General features: G+C 36.6%; 2 protein-coding genes across 10 annotated transcripts in view; one reads left to right on the top strand and one right to left on the bottom strand.

The window, feature by feature from the left end:
• The window catches only part of LOC136845771 (trichohyalin-like), a 576,224-nt gene that overhangs the window by 448,292 nt on the left and 108,619 nt on the right, over positions 1-19,313 (bottom strand). The window lies entirely within an intron of this gene.
• Positions 12,886-19,313, top strand: part of LOC136845772 (proteoglycan 4-like) — a 50,489-nt gene continuing 44,061 nt past the window's right edge. The window contains exon 1 of the mRNA XM_067116042.1: positions 12,886-14,338. Within this exon, the coding sequence (XP_066972143.1) occupies positions 13,155-14,338 (1,184 nt within the window). The 5' untranslated portion in view covers positions 12,886-13,154. The remainder of the gene's footprint in view (positions 14,339-19,313) is intronic.

Genomic DNA, 19,313 nt, shown 5'->3' on the forward strand with positions numbered 1-19,313 from the left:
AAACTAAAATCTATATTGCGCATACATACTAGAAATAAAAAAAATAGTGATAAAATCACTTCTGGCAATGGATGCTCGCTTTCCAACATAAACGTTTGCACAATAATAGCTTTAGTTGTGGTCATTATCCCAGAATCGTAATTTACCAAGGCAGGCTCGGTACTTAGCATTGCAATACGAAGAGGAGGAAGGAGAAGAGCAAGAAGAAAAGCGAGGCGAAGAACAAGAACAACAATAATATGACTAGGAGAGGATGGTTATCGTTCAGTAAGGGGTCGACAAAGATATCTGAATCGAAGAGCTGTTTTCTACACTATATCGTGATAGCAATGCTATTACCCACAAACAAAAAACATGTAAACTGGTAAAAACTATAATTTCATAAAAATTAATAAAAGTTCAATATAAAAAGCAATATTCTCCAGAAAAATAATTTTTTCGACAGGCGCATTACGTCAATAATTTATTACTCTAAAACCAATCCCTTTTCCAACATTATATCGTTAAAAAGAGACAAGCGTCAACGCAAGTACAAAATGTAAAGAAACGTTTTCAACGCCACTAACCACTCAATACAACTGCAACAGAATAAAATACCTAAGGAAAAAAAGTTTTGTGGGGAAAACACAAGGTAATGAAAGAAAAATTCCCTTGACGCTATCTTGTTACGTACTTATTTCATGGTTTAACTCACGTTGGTCTAACGAAACGAAAGACGGTTAACAAACTTAAGCTAAAATTTTATATAAAAATATTTTCTTTACCGGACACTTCATTCCTTCATACTTAAATCATGTTAATCTTATCAAATACAGCACTGATTTCCAACAGATTCACCGCAGCATCCAGAGTGGAACAAAATCTTTCTACAATGTAAGAAAACAAGAAATGAAACACATATTGACAACATAAACAAGGATCTATTGATACTGTACTGGGATCCAACTCATACCAAACCCATGACGAGTCAACACAAAAGCGGCAGAAAGAATGAGAAAATGTAAAGAGCAGGGAAGACCGAGGCGAGAGTGAATACCTGGTGGCATCTCCGGTAACTGCAATGCAGCTGCAGCATCACTCAAGGATGGCTAAACATAAACAAACGAGGAAGCACAAAGGAAGGCGAGAGATAAGGGTGTTGGACGGAGTTACCCAGATGTGTGAACGTGGTGGCAAATAGCATCCCTTTGAACCAACGATAACAAACATGGCGAAAGATGCACTCTGACCAGCAGAACGGAGAGGATAAATGCGTCCGTGATCGATGTCCAATAATATCACGCTCTAAGAAGACGTCATTCTTTAAATAGTACTCAACAGGAAGCTGGCTTATCAATGAAGACTGGCCATAAAAGATTACAGCTTACAGAAACAACAAGGTCCTCATATGACGCGCACATCCAGACTTTATAATACTCACGGAGGGATAACGATTCTGGCCTGTTTCCTGAAAAATCCACTGTGCCCTTGTTTTCTGAATAGGCAATCGAATGTGATAGGTCGTACCAAGGGAAGAGAATGCCATGGTATTGTATGCCCCATTAAAAAAAAAAAGAAAATCTCTCTCTATGAATTTTTGTTAAGTGTGTTCAGGAGCACGTGGCATCGGCTACTTCCAGGTAAAAATTTCTATCATTTCCTGTACTGATTGCCTTTAAAAACTGAAGTTTTGAGGGAATGTGGGTGAGTACAATGTAAAAAAAACGAAACACGTGAATTAAAAAAATGAAAATTATCATATAAATTCCACAAATCATATTTAGAGTCAATTTCCCCATATAAAATTCGGTAACCCTTTAGTCTAGTGCTCTTCAACTGCTACAGATAAACTCTGCCATTTCAACAGTGATGAAGAATATTTTAATGATATCTAAAAAGATTTTATTGTTTGTAAGCCTCACACAATTTTAATCTTATATACTAATTATAAATAATTTAGGGTAATTGTTTCTAGTAAGGCAAGAGATCAAAAAGTGGGATTTTATTAGGTGTAAATACCACCAGCGTATTACTAAGAATGAAAGATGATGACATAACCAAGAGTATCATCCTACATCACACTCTTACGACGACTTCCTTGCCACAGAGGGACTCCTTTTCAACTTATAAGGATACGAGACAGTGGGCATCATTTATGGGAGAATCTGATCAGCATTAACAGGAAATTGTTAAAAAGCCAGATCACTTCTCCCATGATTCTAATGAATTTCCTTCACTGCTAAAATTGATATTGTTTACAATACTATTATTATGCTTAACAATTTCGCAATTAATTTTATAATTATATTTTCAAGTTAATTTTTTCAACGCTATACATTTCGATTTATTTTGTACCTACATTTACACTGTATCAAGTATAATAATGAAAAATCTCATATGAGTCAAAAATATCACCTTCGATTACAGTGATAAATCCAACAAATTCCTTTTCAGCCAAACGTTACTGAAACTTGGCTGATCTGAGGTTCATCTTTCAAAAGAAAAACAGCTAAGGCTTTGCAGTTTACTAGACAGGATAAGAATTCATAGACTCAAAAGATATCTCACATAATGAGGACTGCCCACAAATACTCAGTGTTTCCACACTTCCGAAAACTGAATACTTTTGAAGACTAAATTCAAATGAAACCACTGGATCAACTTCTTACTTACTTTTAAGCGTAGCCTCAAGTCATAGGATAATTTCTAACCAATATCCTTCAACAAAAAAACAAGGGGTAAGAACAGCTAGTCTTGAAAGAAATTTACAATTTTTACTATTAGAGTACGTAAAGAAGGTCGTGGAGTTGGAGGGCTGAGTGAAGGCAGATCCTGTTCTGTTGACATTGGCATTTTAACAGATTGGGGCCGTTCCATGCCTTAACTACCAATCCCCAAAGTGAATCTCTTTTATTTAACCCTTAACAACTAGCAAATCAGAAAGGTGACCATTACTGGGTTGAATTTCTGCACCCGTTGAATAATTCAATGATACTCTTGCTCTAGATGCTGCGGCCTTTACCTTGCAATGTGACAGAAAGCTTGAATTAACTATATTACAAATGCCACATAGAACTCAAACTATTATTTTCAGAGCAGGCATCTGGAGTGAGGTCTCTGAGGAGGCATTAGAAGGTATCAGAGGCCCAGACCCAGACAGATCTTAGAGGCCTAGGTCATTTAATTGGCACTGCTGAAGCTTTCACTTTCCACAAAGCAGCTGCCAGAAATCGTACCTGGGGAAAATAGCTTAGATGTGATCATGGGATAGCTCCTCCCTCTTCAAGATTAGCACCTTTCTTTAATGTTCTACAGCTTTCACAAAGGCTTGATATTCTAAAGACAATAATTACTTCATCCTGCTTTTTGTTTTTCCAACAAAGAAGACTAACGATCACGGCTGGAGCAATCTCACTTTTGGAAATTAGCTTTGGGAACTGGCCAAATGAGGTTTGAAATTTAACTTCTCACAGAATGGGGAATGTTTAGGAAACGTGTGAAATTGTGAAATCAATCGACAGATGGGCGAACTGACACGTGCTATAAATGAGATAGACGAATGGAGACTATGAACAAAAAAATGTGACTACCAACAAAATGGGTGGAGACAGAAAGAGTACAAAAATAAAAATGGAGCAAGGAAAATGTTGATGACCACATTTATATATTGCGCAAATTACAGGCACTAATTACCACAGTTAGTGGACGTTTAACGTTAATTCCACAGACAAATTTATCAACTGTTTTTGATAACAAAGACTGTTCTTCGCAAGTCTCTTATTCAGTTCAGTTTTATGTTTTTCGTTAAATACTGGTATATATTCCATAGCATTAATTCAATTGTCCTGTTAAGGTTTTAAGTTTATAGATATAAATTGTTCTCAAGGTATGGACCAAGCAACCAAATTTCGAAAATAGAAACATTTTACATCAGTGGGCCAAATTTCCCTGCCTCCCCCTTGTGTGGCATGTCTGAATATTGATTTATATGTATACTTTTTATCAAGTTTAGCATGTATGTTTTTCTATTGTAGATTTATTACATACATGACCTTTGCCGCAACCACGCTACTGCACTGATATAATCAACACAACAGCTGACTAAATACTAGTATCTAAGTTCGGATATGCTCTCACGATCAGAAATGGAAGATGAAGCAAAAGAGAATGACTGGGAGGCAAAACATAAGAAATTGAAGATCTGATTCATGGGGAAACCATGCATAAGCGAACGTGCAGACTGAAGGTCTTTGAAGAAAGGATAGTAGGCGAAAACACGAAATCTTCAGGAACACTGCTCAGATCATGGAGAGCGATAAAAACGTGGTTAGCAGAAGAGCAAAAATATGTTTAAACCGAACAGAAATAAATCCTTTTAACTAATAGAACCTTAAGTCAGATAACTTGAAAGATTCATGTAGACAACCCGCTCACCACTACAACGTGAGTAATTCATACATAATGATGTCCAAGTAATTATGAATGCTTGAGTAACGCCAGGAATAGTATGCACTCGGAGCGCATTCATAATCTGCACAGTGCGTCTTTCTTTCAAAATCTATGAAAGAATGAAAGTCCCAGTTATATTCGGTTACACTCAATTAAACACACAGGCAAGGATGCTCCATGAATGAACTCCAACCATATCAATATAAAAGATCCTGCCAATCGGCGAACAGTTTTAATTCAATGTTCTAAAACATCGCTTTCTATGTCCTAAATTAAAATTTCCTTGGAAATAAATAAGAAAAATGTGTAACGGAACTTAACGTCTTTGTCAAACTAAATTCTAGCATCAAAACGAATAACCCTGTATGTATATGTATATATATATATATATATATATATATATATATATATATATATATATATATATATATATATATATTATCTATATATATACACATATACATACATGCATACACATATGCATATATATATATATATATATATATATATATATATATATATATATATATATATATATATATATATATATATATATATACTATTATACATATTTGCTTTAAGAACCTAGTTTGACATATACGTTAATTTCTGTTACACATTTTTCTCATTTATTTCTACGGGAATTTTAATTTAGGACGTATAGAAAGCGATGTTTTAGAACATTAAATTGTAACTGTTTGCCGATTGTCAGAACCTTTTATACTGTAATGGTTGGAGGTCAATCGTGGAGCACCCTGTTATGTAACCGAATATAACTGGAACTGTCATTCTTTCAAAAATTTTGAAAGAAATCTATATATATATATATATATATATATATATATATATATATATATATATATATATATATATAATATATATTATCTATATGTGTATATATTTATATTGCGTATGTATATATACAAATAAAAAATTTAAATGGACTGGCAAACAATGAGAATGACCGAACACCAAATCTCCTACAAACAGACGAGCCCAGCTCCTATAATCACCTACTAACTCAGGCTTCCAAGAGAATCCTGAGGTTTCCATTTTTCATCCGAGGATTACGACATCACCTCATGAAGACTATAACCATCATCATTGGACCGTTATTTCCACCCCTTAACTCGACCTCATGTCAACAAATAACGGTAATAACAAGCGAAGGAATCCATGTAAAGGTAAGGTTCGCGGGTGGGGTAAACGGTGCGTGGGAGCTGTGATACCTACTGTACAGTAGATGCGTCATCGCGCATAAAGCAATGAGCTTAAAAATGTTCCAGTCGCATGATTATACAACAAAACAGTATTGAGTTGTAGCAGTAATTGACGATCTTTAATAGTAACGAATAAATGGGATTAATCTTTTGGTCGTTTGTGATGACATGAATGTGAATAAGTAATAATGATCATTATAAACAGACAAATGTACAACCAGGAGAAAGAACAAAGCACAAGTTTTAGGAAAGGCTTACGTGTCTTAGAGTACAGAGAATGAATCAAGCAAGCAATGGAAGTCAAAACTTGTCGATCTTTACTTTGAATTGATTTAGAAAATAATAAACACTCATATCAAAGAATATACGAGTAACACCAAATCTACACATTGAAGTTAAAAATCATATAATGGTATCTACTGTACATGAAGTTTTTTTCCACTAATGACACTCTCTGGATTTCCTTATCTGCTCAATCTATTGCAATGACAGAAAATTTTGCTTAACTTTGTATGCATGAATAACCATTGCCAAATCATAAAATATAAGCACTGCCAGTGTAATTTCACATAGGTTGGGTAACTAACACCGAATCACTGCAGTGCATACACCGTGAAAAATAATGCAAATCAAAATAAATTTACAAACCTTTTGTATTTCACTTTATGAGAAAAGAGACTGGACCGCTGCAATAAGTTCAACGGTTTATTTACAGTCCACTGCCCATGCGGCAACAAACAATGAACATATCACGTTGCAGTGAGCATAAGTTTGATACATAGGACATCGGGTTTTGAGGATAAAAATCGATATTTTAACACTACAGTTAATTTGGGTGCAGAAAATAGAGAAAGAACACTAAAGTATATCACATTATATACTTATTATAAGGGTCAGATTTTTAGCCGAATTACTATTTGAACTGTCTCATTTCAGTTGACTAGGTACAGTCAATCACCAGAGCCACTATCGTAGAATTATCTTTCCTACAAAATCATGGAAATCATTAATAATAATAATAATAATAATAATAATAATAATAATAATAATAATAATAATATACTTTGTTTCAGCTCATGCCTATAAAAAAAAAATACGTTTGGTAAGCACATAATCGTTCTGATGCGTTTGGATAACATTACTGAATAGTATTTCCAATAAATTAGACATTAAAAGAACCTACACACAAGGGAAATAACTATGAAATACGCTACCGATGAGAAAAATAACTAAGCACTGATGTTAGTGGTAAACTCAAGGAATAATGATACCAATTGCAAATGGTGTAAATCATGATTAAAGAAAAAAGTTGTGATGAAAACAAAACGACACCATTCACAGCAGAGAATATAATAAGAGCCGCTGACAAATACATTATTTCGTTTTTCTGTTTTGATTAAAAGACAAAATTTGTCCTTTCTACTTCATTGTCGACCGGCCTTCCCTCTCCCAGGCCTAAGACAGAGAGAGAGAGAGAGAGAGAGAGAGAGAGAGAGAGAGAGAGAGAGAGAGAGAGAGAGAAAATTCCAATAACACATTAGATCTCAGTAAACAACACCCATCTCCGAACATTCCCACCCCCTACCCCGCTCCCACCAACCCCCAACAAGCGTAAGGGCAATCCCGCTTTCCCAGACCTCCATCTTGATATCCCGGTCCCGACTCCTCTCCAAACTTGACGCCGGAACGAACGATCCTAAAACAACAGCCTTCTAAAGAATTGTTTCACAACAGCACTTACGAGGCCATACCTCGGAACTTCCTCTCAACACCTCACCCTTACCACCTCGCTAATATCCAATTACCACGCTGAGTTTCGTTATTACCTCCCGGCCAAACACTGATCCTTCCCAATTATAAAGTACTTTCTCTCTCTCTCTCTCTCTCTCTCTCTCTCTCTCTCTCTCTCTCTCTCTCAAGAATTTCTGTATAATACAATAATGAATGACCAGACTGTTTGGAAACGTCGACTGGTCCTTTCACATGAGAAAGAAGCAAGCATTGTCCGTGACCCTTGTAAGGATATAAGCAATAACATTCTTTATCACCAACAATAAAAGAGAAAAATTTAAATCATCACGATATTATCAACTTTATTTCACTGTTACTGTTGTTAATGACGAAGGTTGGTGCTAATGTTACTGTCCTTGCTGTGATGTACATATTTATACGTTTATTTCGTGACTTATACACTAGACTTCATAGCTTCGTCCATGTCCTGTTTAAACTTCGCTTCACTATTGTTTACGTAACCTTCATAACCTCGGACGTTTCTCCAAATTGCTTAGACATTCCATTAATGAGCGCTGGTTTCCTTTCAAGTACAACAGACGTCCTTGTTTTTCACAAAAATGATTCAAGCTAATGTAGCGAGAAAAACAATTTTTTCTTATTTCTTTGGCCTAAGTAAATAATTAAAAATCGGGGCCATGTTAAGCCCAATACTCTTTCTAGCAAGTACACCAATGCACACTAAGTGAATTCCTTCGATAATAATGCTTTCTAGCAAACAAAAGACTCTGAGTGGTGGCATCAAAATCAAATGGAAATGCCTCGTTCGTCGATCTTAAAATTTACTTGAATTTCTCTCTCTATGTCAGCCCTCCAGTGCTAATATTTCCCCTCTCATACAGCCTGGAGACTGACTCTTTCATAGTATACCCTTTTATGTGGAACAGTAACTTCAAAATTCAACATTTTTATGCAGGGACCACAGCATCTAAAGACACTGGCATAAACGCCATCATTAAAATTATGACAGTGAAATTACTTACTCCGTGCAGCATGAAAATCAGAGGAATCAAGCTATGCTTCGATGGCCAGTCTGTCATTCCATTATCGCTATTCAGGCGGGCGGGAATGAAGGCAAAGATTTTTTTGTTTTTGTTTTTAGGTTGCGTGAATTGTGTGTGAACTGATCTTGGCAGGTTTAGCGTTGCTACAGACAGTATTTTCTCACCAATTTCCTATATGAATCTAGTGTACAAGTTATTAAAAAACCTTTTGTCCAAAATAACTTTGGAAATACTAAATATTTACGAGATCAGGGTCTTTTAATTTGGCTATTTAAGAAAAACTGAAAGACTTTAACATAGTATATATTTCAATTCCTTATCAATTTTGTTCAATGCAAGAATCCATTTTAATAAGTAAAACATTTCGCGTAAAGTACATTCATCAACTAGAATCCGAACCACATTATAGCGAGAAGTGAATTTCTATCACCAGAAATAAATTCCTCTAACTCTTCATCAGCCGGCCGGAGACTCGAACTCGGGCCTAGCGAATGCTAGTCCACAGCTCTACCGACTCTCCCAACGAAGAGCATGAAAGAGAATATGAAACGAGGCACAGTAAAAGGAACGAAAGGGGTTGCAGCTAGGGGCCGAAGGCACGCCGCAAAGAACCTTAAGTAATGCCTACAGTGCACCGCATGAAGCTCACTGACGGCACTAACCCCCTACGGGTTATAAAGTTTAAAGGGTATTCAGCTCAGAGAAATATGATTAAATACACACTCCTTGCTGTTTTTATGACTCCTGCATGGAAATTTCAAATTCCTCATCTACTCCTTCCATTTCTGAATCTTTAACTCTAGCAAATAATCCATATTTTTCCTACTTATTTGGCCTATCTGACTTTGTTTCTACCAAACTCACTTGTCTTAATTACAATATAACCACATTTTCACCCTTTTCCTTTACAACTTAAGCTTACGTCTAACCTGGATTTCACTTCAACCACATAATGATCAGTAATATTCAAGAAAACTCTTGTCACAAATTTTTTCTTCGCAAGAAACCATTTTCAAAAACCCAACCTTTTTCATAAATTTCTTCATTCTCATTTACTCCAGGATCTCCATACCCAGATATGAATCCATCGCTTTCTGCCTAACATCTTTGCATTTACATCACCTGGCACAATCACCCTTTCATTTTCTCCAATCTCTGTTAGACACAGATCCTATCACTGTCATTGTTTTCCACTCCTGGACCATATAGTTACTCTTAGTAACACACGTTCCCTGGGTCTACAATCATAAGTTATCCCTGACACGATCACTTTGTCCTTCCTGTTCCTGCACACGTTGCCCATTCACCTTTATTTCACTAAGACAGCAGGGAGTGAGTATTTAAACAGTACTTACATCTCTAAGCTGAAATACCCTTTGAACTTCATATAACGGATGATTGCTCATTCAAATTACATTGCTAGTTTTTTATCCATACAGGCTGAATAATGCTGTCTGACATGTTAAATCTGACATACTAAACGACACAATACAAGTATTTTCTATCTTATAGATTGGGTATCATGGCAAGAAAAAAAATCAGCAAGATTCAAGTTTCTGAATGTCCAGCAGTCTCTTCTTGTGCAAATCAACAATTATCTGTTTCTCCTGTTCTGTACCGCATTCAAGCACATTTAAAACTCCAAGACTTAGTACTCTATTCTTCCACTCAATTTTTTCTATTCAGATACATGGTATGGGTGTTGCAAACCCCATGCCCAAGCCATTTAGTATACTTTCATACCACAAATATTGGCCAGAATAAAATGATTTTCTTTTCCCTGCACCCAACAGCAGCGAAGAAGCATAGCTGCGATTAGCCTTGGGAGATGAATTGTACCCAAAACAATCAGCATCACCTTAGGTAGCAATGTCAGGTTGTGCCGCTTACTACAACCGCGAAACAGACGTCCGTAAATAAGATGAACTGACGTGTGTGTGTGTGTGTGTGTGTATGTATATGTACGTATGTATGTATATATATACATACATACATATACATATGTATATAGTGTTTATATATGGATATGTACATTGTACTTGAGCATGATAAATTTCATTACAAATATTGTACGCAAAATTTATCCTACAGATAAATGAAACAACTTAATGTTTATATTCGCCAAAGACTGCTACTCTAGATAAAAGAATATTCCGCACTATTTTACTAACTTTTCAGTCTGTTAAATAATAATAAATGGACACAGATACGCCATTAATCATAATGACAGGAATCTAAGCAGTCTGCTCTCAGATAATACCACTTTTTATTGTAAGGAGTCATATTCATTCCTCCCCCCCCCCAACTCTCTCTCTCTCTCTCTCTCTCTCTCTCTCTCTCTCTCTCTCTCTCTCTCTGACGCTATAAGAAGTGGAACAGTAGCGTCATTATCATTCTTTTGCTTAAAAAAGGACACAAACGAATGGAGGGAGTGGGAAAGCTCACAGTAAGAGAATAATTCTTAACTCTAGCAAAGCGGATTCAGATGGCTTTGGTAAAAGCGCTTCTGTTAAGTGGGTAAAGCGAGCGTCTGCCTCTGCGATGCCTTCTGCAAGCAATTATCTGATAGCTGAAGCTGATTATTCCTTGCCCAAAATTCTTAAGTTTGATAGACTGACTCTAATATTACTTGTATTATTTCTATGGAACTGGGCATTTCTTGTAAGACTGCTCCGCGGACAACAAAGATCTTGGTGAATTCCACTCGTTACGAGCAAGAATATATAATTATAATAAAAAAAAGCCCTGCAGGGAGCCTGTTTTTTTTTTTTTTGTAGCTTTTTAAATTTTAATACGTCTCGTTTTTGCTCCTGTACTGATTGGACAATCCTTGTCAAACTGTTTAAGGATAATGTTTACCACTTCAAGACATCTCAGGGATTATCTCTTGATACCTTTGCCATTGCTACGAAATATTTTGGTGATTATGACATCTTGGTGATCTCTTGTTACTTTAGTAATTCTTGGTGAACTAAATATATTCGTACGATTTCTGGTCATACTGGGAACTGACTTAAACGTCCTAAACACTGCATCTAGACAATTTGGTGATCTCCTCGAGACATTCCGGTGATTAAGAAAAAGAAATGTAACAACTGATATAAGAAACATAACCTCCATGATAACTCAGGCATTCCATCCTTACTTATTTCGTGGTTTTTTTTTATATGTTTGTTACTAAATATACTGTTAGCTACTTCAGGGAACACTGATAATTGATTTACGTAATCTTTGTAATTAAAACAGTTACTTCTCCGGACTAATTCTGGATTTTCGTTATAAGGCTATTAATTACTAATGAATTACCTTAAAACGTTTTGCTTATCACATCACAATATCTTAATTACCACCCCCAAAGTCACAGGAGATTACTCCATGCAAATCGTAAGTTAGCTTCAATCGTTCAGGTCAATTTGATGACATTTTGCTTCAGGAATGCTTGATGATTCTTTAAGGATAGCTTGTCGAGTTACACTGCTTTTTTATAATTACTTCAGTGAACATCAGAAACTGCAATTATTGTGTCTCCTTTAGCGTTTCTTGGATATAACTTGAGGGTATTCTGATGATTTTTCTGAGTCACCTCGTAACAATGTAGAGACAGAGTAAAAATAATAGAAGCACAATGAAATAAATATTTCCGTCTAAAGAAATAACACTTTTAATGGCCCGAGGAAGGGTAATTTCTTACTGATTAGATGGCAATTTTGAAAAATAAAATCTATCTAACTAATATATCGTGTATTTTAGAGGCATTACCCATTCATATGCTTCTTATACTTCTTGTAAATTTATTTACGATGCTAGATGAAACTGGTTAATCTTTATATTTGTGTGCATAACGTATTAAAAATAAAGAAAATCCGTAAAATTACATTGTTAATTACAAAATTATCGGCCTTAATTTTTCATTACATCTTAACTCAAACATATATGTTTTTAAAGACAACAGTTTTTCGTATATGGTTTTCATTCTAATTCTTTCATAATTCTGCATACTATCATTCAGTTGCTTTATAGTGCAAATGTAATCTTATCCAGCACTTGTAAATATCATAAAAAGTTCATTTTAACAATATTAGAGTGTGGTCATTTGCGATGTAATTAGTGTATCGTGATTATCTACGTCATCTTTCCATATACAGCTTGGTGACGTCAAAGTTCCTTTAAATAGTTACCCGCAAGAAATAGTTTTCTTTGACGAAGGTAATCACGTTTTTTACCACCTGTTGCTGAAACCATTACATGCATATTCATATTTTTTATTTATCATTTAAAATGCTACATTTTTCTACCCCGACCATGATAAGGGTAAAGCTCTCTCTGTGGTGTGTGGAGAGAGAGAGAGAGAGAGAGAGAGAGAGAGAGAGAGAGAGAGAGAGAGAGATGATCTGAGGGGAGTGGGGTGGGAGGTACAAAGCCAAAGGGAGCAGCCCCTTACAGGACAAGCTAGTAGAAGTCACTACTACTCAGTCAGCGGCGTACATGCCTGCCAGTCAGTCACATTAAAACTCGTGCCCGTGAAAGCCACAAAGACTAGGGAGAGCGAGTGCGAGTTTTACGCGCTCTCCGGCTTTCCTTTCAACTGAAAGTTTGTGCTATGGTGAAGTTTGCTTTCCAGTTTTGCAGTTGTCTCTAATGCCATAAGGGAATTCCCTTTGGTGACGACTAAAACAGTTATACTGAGAAGTTTTCGGATTTTCTTTTCACAATGTGGGGGACTCTAACGTTCGCAGTGGCGCTAAGCCTCATGTATGCCCTGGTGGTATCAGGGGAGGGAGTTATGGGGCGCTTGAACTGGTGCAAAACCCTTTGCATGTGTACAGATGCGATGCACGTGGAGGTCAAATGTTTTGGACGCGGTGACATCTATCAGCTGCTTGACGTCAAAAAGATCCAGGTGATTAGGCTCGAAAGGGCAAATTGGCAATTAGAGAACCAATTGCTGTGGTGTAATGATACCTGTCTGTGTCACCAGCATGACAACCAGAAGATATTCAAGTGTGTAGAAGAGGACGTCCTCAAGCAGTTCATCTCAGACAAGATCGGCGACGAGTATTTCTACGACGAGGAGGAAGGAGACGCTGAGGAACTACCACAGGACGTAGCAGCTGAGGAGGAGATACGAGAAACGGAACAGCGTCGGCGACAGGAAGAGAGGAGGAAGAACAGAGCAAAGAACCGAAAACAAAGGAAGCGCATCAAGAGCAAGCAGGAACTCTCAACGACCACTACTACAGTTGCGGCCACTTCCACAACGGCATCACCAACGACCACTGAGATAATGGAAATATGGTCCACTCTTCCAGCGGAAGTTGTTGTTACCACCACCCAAGAGCCAGTCGAAGTAGATCACCATCCTGGTTCGTTCTGGCAGGCACCTCCCTCTACACCCTCAGTCCATGCTTCCGACTTGATGACCCCGTCGCCCAATTTAGGAACGGTGGATGACAGTGACGACTTATCGTTTCCTACACCTGAGCCTACGATCTACGCGGCCACTCAAGACCCGCCAGAAGAAGAATATCCTAAGGAGGAGGAAGAGGAAGAGATGGACGATTACGTAATAGAAGACTACGCTGTGGAATCTGGGCTCCTCCCGAAGCAGGAAGCCGTGGCTGCAAGCCCTGCAGTGACGGCCATGCAACCGCCAACGCGCCGTCAGCCTTTCCCTCCTACAACTAGTTCTCACACAGCCAGAGGAGAAGTGGAAACGCTGACTCCCAAAGTGTCAGCAGTCAAGGAAGTCCCAGTCCAGAGGAAAACGGTGGCTTCCGAAGTGTCGCAGGATCTGGACGAACTGGAAAATGCCGTCATGGATATCAAGAGCGACGTCGTTCTCAATCAACGAATTCTGCTGGTGACAGTTGTTGTTGCTGGCATTGCTATGCTCGGGTAAGTCCCGATAAAACTTATAAATCAAGTACTGAGTACTCTCTTACTCTATCGGTTAACTTTAAATTCCTGCTACTTAATTTCGAGAATAAAGAGAGTACTTTTCCAAAAAATAATTTCTTGAACTTACAAAGCATCACTTCATAAACATTCAGTGGTTATCATCCGTCTTTTATGCACGCATTTCTGTTATCTCCTTAAAAGTGAAATTATATTAGCTTGATAAAAAAGAATTTAGAGTATATGCAATCATTTTTCCTCGTCTTTTTTTATCTTTATTTCATACTTTTTTTATTGTGCAGATGTTAGGCAAATGAAAATTTCATATGCCTTTTTTACACTGCAAGTACTGGTGGCGTCAAAAGGCACCACTTTTTTTTTTTTTTTAACAAACCGAGAGTTTTTGGTTCGTCCCAAAGTCATATGGCTAAATAAATGCTAACGAGTTAAATTCTGAGCTTTTCACAAAAATTCACACGTGACCTTGAAAAAATCTTTAACGCAATAATAATGGGTCAAACGATAAATTTCGCAAGGGAAATATTCCATGTGAGTTACTTCAAGCTTAAAGAACGATTTTATATACAATAACTTGAAACATTTCAAGTGAATCTCGCAAATTCTGAAAGATAAATAAAAAACATCATCTGGATTATGAAAAGTGATTAGGAATAGGTAATTTATGTTTCATTATAATGGATCAAAATAATAATAATAATAATAATAATAATAATAATAATAATAATAATAATAATAATAATAATAATACATCAACTACTGAAGTTTTAATAAACACATAATAATTACATTTCCAATAAAGAATATTTTGGCTTATATCCTCTCTGACATAAAGCAGAGTATCATACCTAAAATTAAAGAACGCACTAAACCAGATTAGGCATAAAAAAAATTTACCCTTAGAACCAATATTCAAATGACATTAGATATTTTGGGGTTTAGATAAATACCTTTATATCCTGCCGATTTTTAAAACTGTTCGGTTATCTACCGCACAAGTAACTTCGTCATTCAAGTAATAAAAGGCTTGCTTGTTAGTCACACACACACACACACACACACACACACACACACACACATATATATATATATATATATATATATATATATATATATATATATATTATATTTTTTTTTCAGTTATTTTCATTCAACCACAGATATATACATATCTTATGTAAAAAGTACATGCATGTTAGGAGGTAGTCACACAATATACTAACAGATCAACACAATAACTGCTTACTGACTAGCAAAAAGAATCCTCTGCTTTTGTAGTTCAGTCAAGAATCAAAAAAAAAAATTTTTAAGTGATGAGACTGCGAGCCAGAACTCTTGACAACCAAAAGACTAAGTAAAAACATTTATGAACTGCTGAAAACTTTTAAATAGCTGTAAACTTCCAACGTATCCAATAAATTCTTTCTTCTCATACATAACGAAAAATAATATACCAAAACGCATACAATCATCGTTGGACTACATAATTTTGAATGTTGAGAGACAATCTTCATAATCCCCTTGAAAGTTCACATCTTTTTTATCACTATGCCATATTCTTCTTTTTCTTCTGTTGACTTCTCTCTTCCCACATTCTGTCTCTCAGCCTCTCAAGGGAATTATAATTATATAAGATCACCCTAAATTATTCAAATGGACATTCCACGCCAACATGCCACCGCCGTACAGAAAAACGTTCAAAAGAAACAGCAAAGAAAACGACATTTGTTTACATCAGACTCCTCGCGTGGCGTCAGACCACGGTTGGCAATCCGGTTACAGCAGATGATTTTGTTTCTAAGTTTAGAGTTTAGACCAACATCTAATGATGGGAGTGACGAAGGGTAATTACTAAGAAAGATAATGATAAGGACAAAGAGCACTGAGGATTTTCTTGGGTATCAACTTTTTTTATCAGTATCGTCAATATCATTATCACTATTTTTATTATTTGCTGTCGTAGTTTTACACAATCGTTCCTCTCAAGCATAATGCTTTTAATAAGACTGTGAATGTGGGTGTGTAATAAAAATGTATTTGAAGGCTGGAATGCATGAAGAAGCTGGTGAGCCAACTTTCCTTGATGGAAGTGAAGTGCGAGTGTTGAACGAGAATGGCAAAAAGGATTAAGGCTGTTAAGCTAGATTGTTTGCATAATATATTAATGGTTTATTATATGTTACCAATGACGCGTAGAGGCAAGGGACAGGTCACATCTGAGCATAATGATTTAATCCGAACAGGAAAAGATCTGAATAAAAAAGCCATTGTATGCTGATCATAGTTTTCAGACCTTCAGTATATACCACCAAAACCCCTACCCCTTGCTACAGAGACCGTGAGATCGTATTCCAGCCAAAACCTATCAGGCATGGGCAGGATTTCAACTCGAGACCATTACTGAGCTACTACCACTTACATGGTGAAAGAAGGATTGAAAAAGTAGGAAAAAGTGGTAAAAAGGGCAGCATAGGTGAAAAAATGGATATGAGTATTGCGAGACGGATTGGTAATGTGGAAAGAACTGACAATGTTTGCGAAATGTATATAACTCGAAAGTCTTAAGATGAAAAATACCATGGAATAAGTATGGGAAATGGGAGCTTTAATATCTAAGTGAGTTTGTACTAATAATCAAATATATATATATATATATATATATATATACATACATATATATATATATATATATATATATATATATATATATATATATATACACGTGTGTGCGTACTGCATGTGCATAAGAGCGTGGCATCAAAGAAAAAATAATAATAATTCTATTTTTTACCATCTGCCTTCTCCCCTTAGTAGGATGGCACCCGGTGTTCGCATTACTATTCACAGCTAGTCTTTTGGCAGCAGGTTGCAAACACCGCGCCCTTTTATATCCTTTAGTCGTGACCCATGATCGTCTAGCTACCAAAGGTCTAATTTCATAAGTTTCTTTTTATTCAAAGTCAAGAACAGGAAGCTTGATACTCTTCAAAAGAGAGGTAATAATTATTCCCTAAAAATAAAAAGAAATAAAATTCGATAAATTCTCTAGATATGCACACGAACATTCAGATCCAGATTGCATAAAAGAAACCACTTTGATATGCTTACAGTCTCTCTCTAGCAGTGGACAATGGTTCATCCCTTTGATTGTCCAATTTCGACCCGATCTCGCGCCATCACTGCTCAAGGAAGTGAAAGTTAAATAACATTTCTCAAGAGACGGATTTGTCTTTAGATAGAGCGTGTTGTGCTAATATTGCCATTAAAGGGGACGGCGTGCTTGCTTCAATGAGGCGAGACCAAGAGGAACTCATTAGCAGATAATGAGGCACGAGGGAAAAGAGGAAGTCTGGACATATCCCAACTCATTTTGAAGTTGCAACCGAGGGAGAGGGAAAGGCTCGGGAAGTGTAATAGGCATCCATGAATTTCCATCCTGAAGAAAAATTGTTGTTGTTGTAGCACGGAGTAAGTTTCTACCTTCAATCAGTCACATATGTGCAAACACATACATACATACATACGCACACATATATAATATATTTTTTTTAAGACTGTAACGTTAGCACCCTTTAGAGCCACCCATCTGAGGGAAAAAGGCATTAGGTAAAAATACTAATTATTTAAATGTATACCTGTGAAACTTCTTTCTTGTTAGTTTGTTTGCTTCCATTCGGAGCCTGTATATATTAATTTCCAAATGAAGAAATGGTCCCATAACAGGTATTTTATCTGAAGAATGTAATGGTGGTTGACTCGACAAAGTTGCGGGGTGCTTGTGCAAGCAAGAGTCCATGCCAGCAGAAGGCCAACTCAGTTTAACAACAGCAATGATAAAAGAGGCACCTTTGGTGGATGAATATGAATTGTGGTTTGTTACCCAAAGATTTTGCTTAGAGTAACTTGCGGAAGAGGAAATTGCTCCACTTTGGGCATTTGCCCAGCACAATTTCATGATGGCCTGAGACTAGACCATTTGGTATCCTTAGTGCCTAAATATGGACTTTGCGGGGATCTTTGCTTGTTACCTATACGAGCTCATATAAACAACGTTTTGAAATAGTAACGTATCATACAGGTGTTTTGACCCAAGGAATGTCAACGTGACCTCAAATTTGATGAAACTGATGACACTGGTACCACTAGTTGCTGATGAAAAGAAAAGAGTTTTGCCAGTGGTAATTCTGACCCAAAGATTTTTCAAGAGGCAAACCTGGTTGCTTAGCTTGGAATTACAGAAAATCTTTTTATGTTTATTTGCTATTTATCGGAGCCACATCTTTAACAATCATTTAACAGATAAGCATTCTGCTAGGAAAAATTTTACACGGTGAATATCCGGGTGGCTTCAAATTTGAGAAAAGTATCACTACTTGTGGCTGAAAACCTCGAATAGACAACCAGGAAAAAGATAAAGAATTATCTGGACTTTCCCAGAAAATCAGAATAAAGTTGTATAAACCCACAGATATTCAGATCTGGATATAATAAAAAACAAGTAAAAAATACGTCGAAGTTTCTTCACCGCAATCTAGTTTTCTGTACAGCGTATAATGCTGTATGAAACTTTCAACCGCTGGTCATGAAAATCTGCCACGGTCCGGTGGTGGCCTCAGCCACGGCCCATTACACTCTTAGCCGAGGCCCAAGAAACTCAACCACGATCCGGTGGTGGCCTGTGTTGTTGGTACCTATAGCGGTGCAAGAAGTACGGTTATGGCTAACTTTTCCTTTAAATAAAATAAAAACTACTGAGGTTAGAGGGCTGCAATTTGGTATGATAGATAATTGGAGGGTGGGTGATCAACATACCAATTTGCAGCCCTCTGGCCTCTGTATTTTCTAAGATCTGAGGGAGGATAGAAAAAGTGCGGACGGACAGACAGCCCTCTCAATAGTTTTCTTTTACATAAAACTAAAAAGGGGTATATACTGTATAATAAAACTTTTAGTCTCG

The sequence above is a fragment of the Macrobrachium rosenbergii genome, chromosome 14 (genome assembly GCF_040412425.1).
Source record: "Macrobrachium rosenbergii isolate ZJJX-2024 chromosome 14, ASM4041242v1, whole genome shotgun sequence".
In the NCBI taxonomy this organism is placed as follows: Eukaryota; Metazoa; Arthropoda; class Malacostraca; order Decapoda; family Palaemonidae; genus Macrobrachium; species Macrobrachium rosenbergii.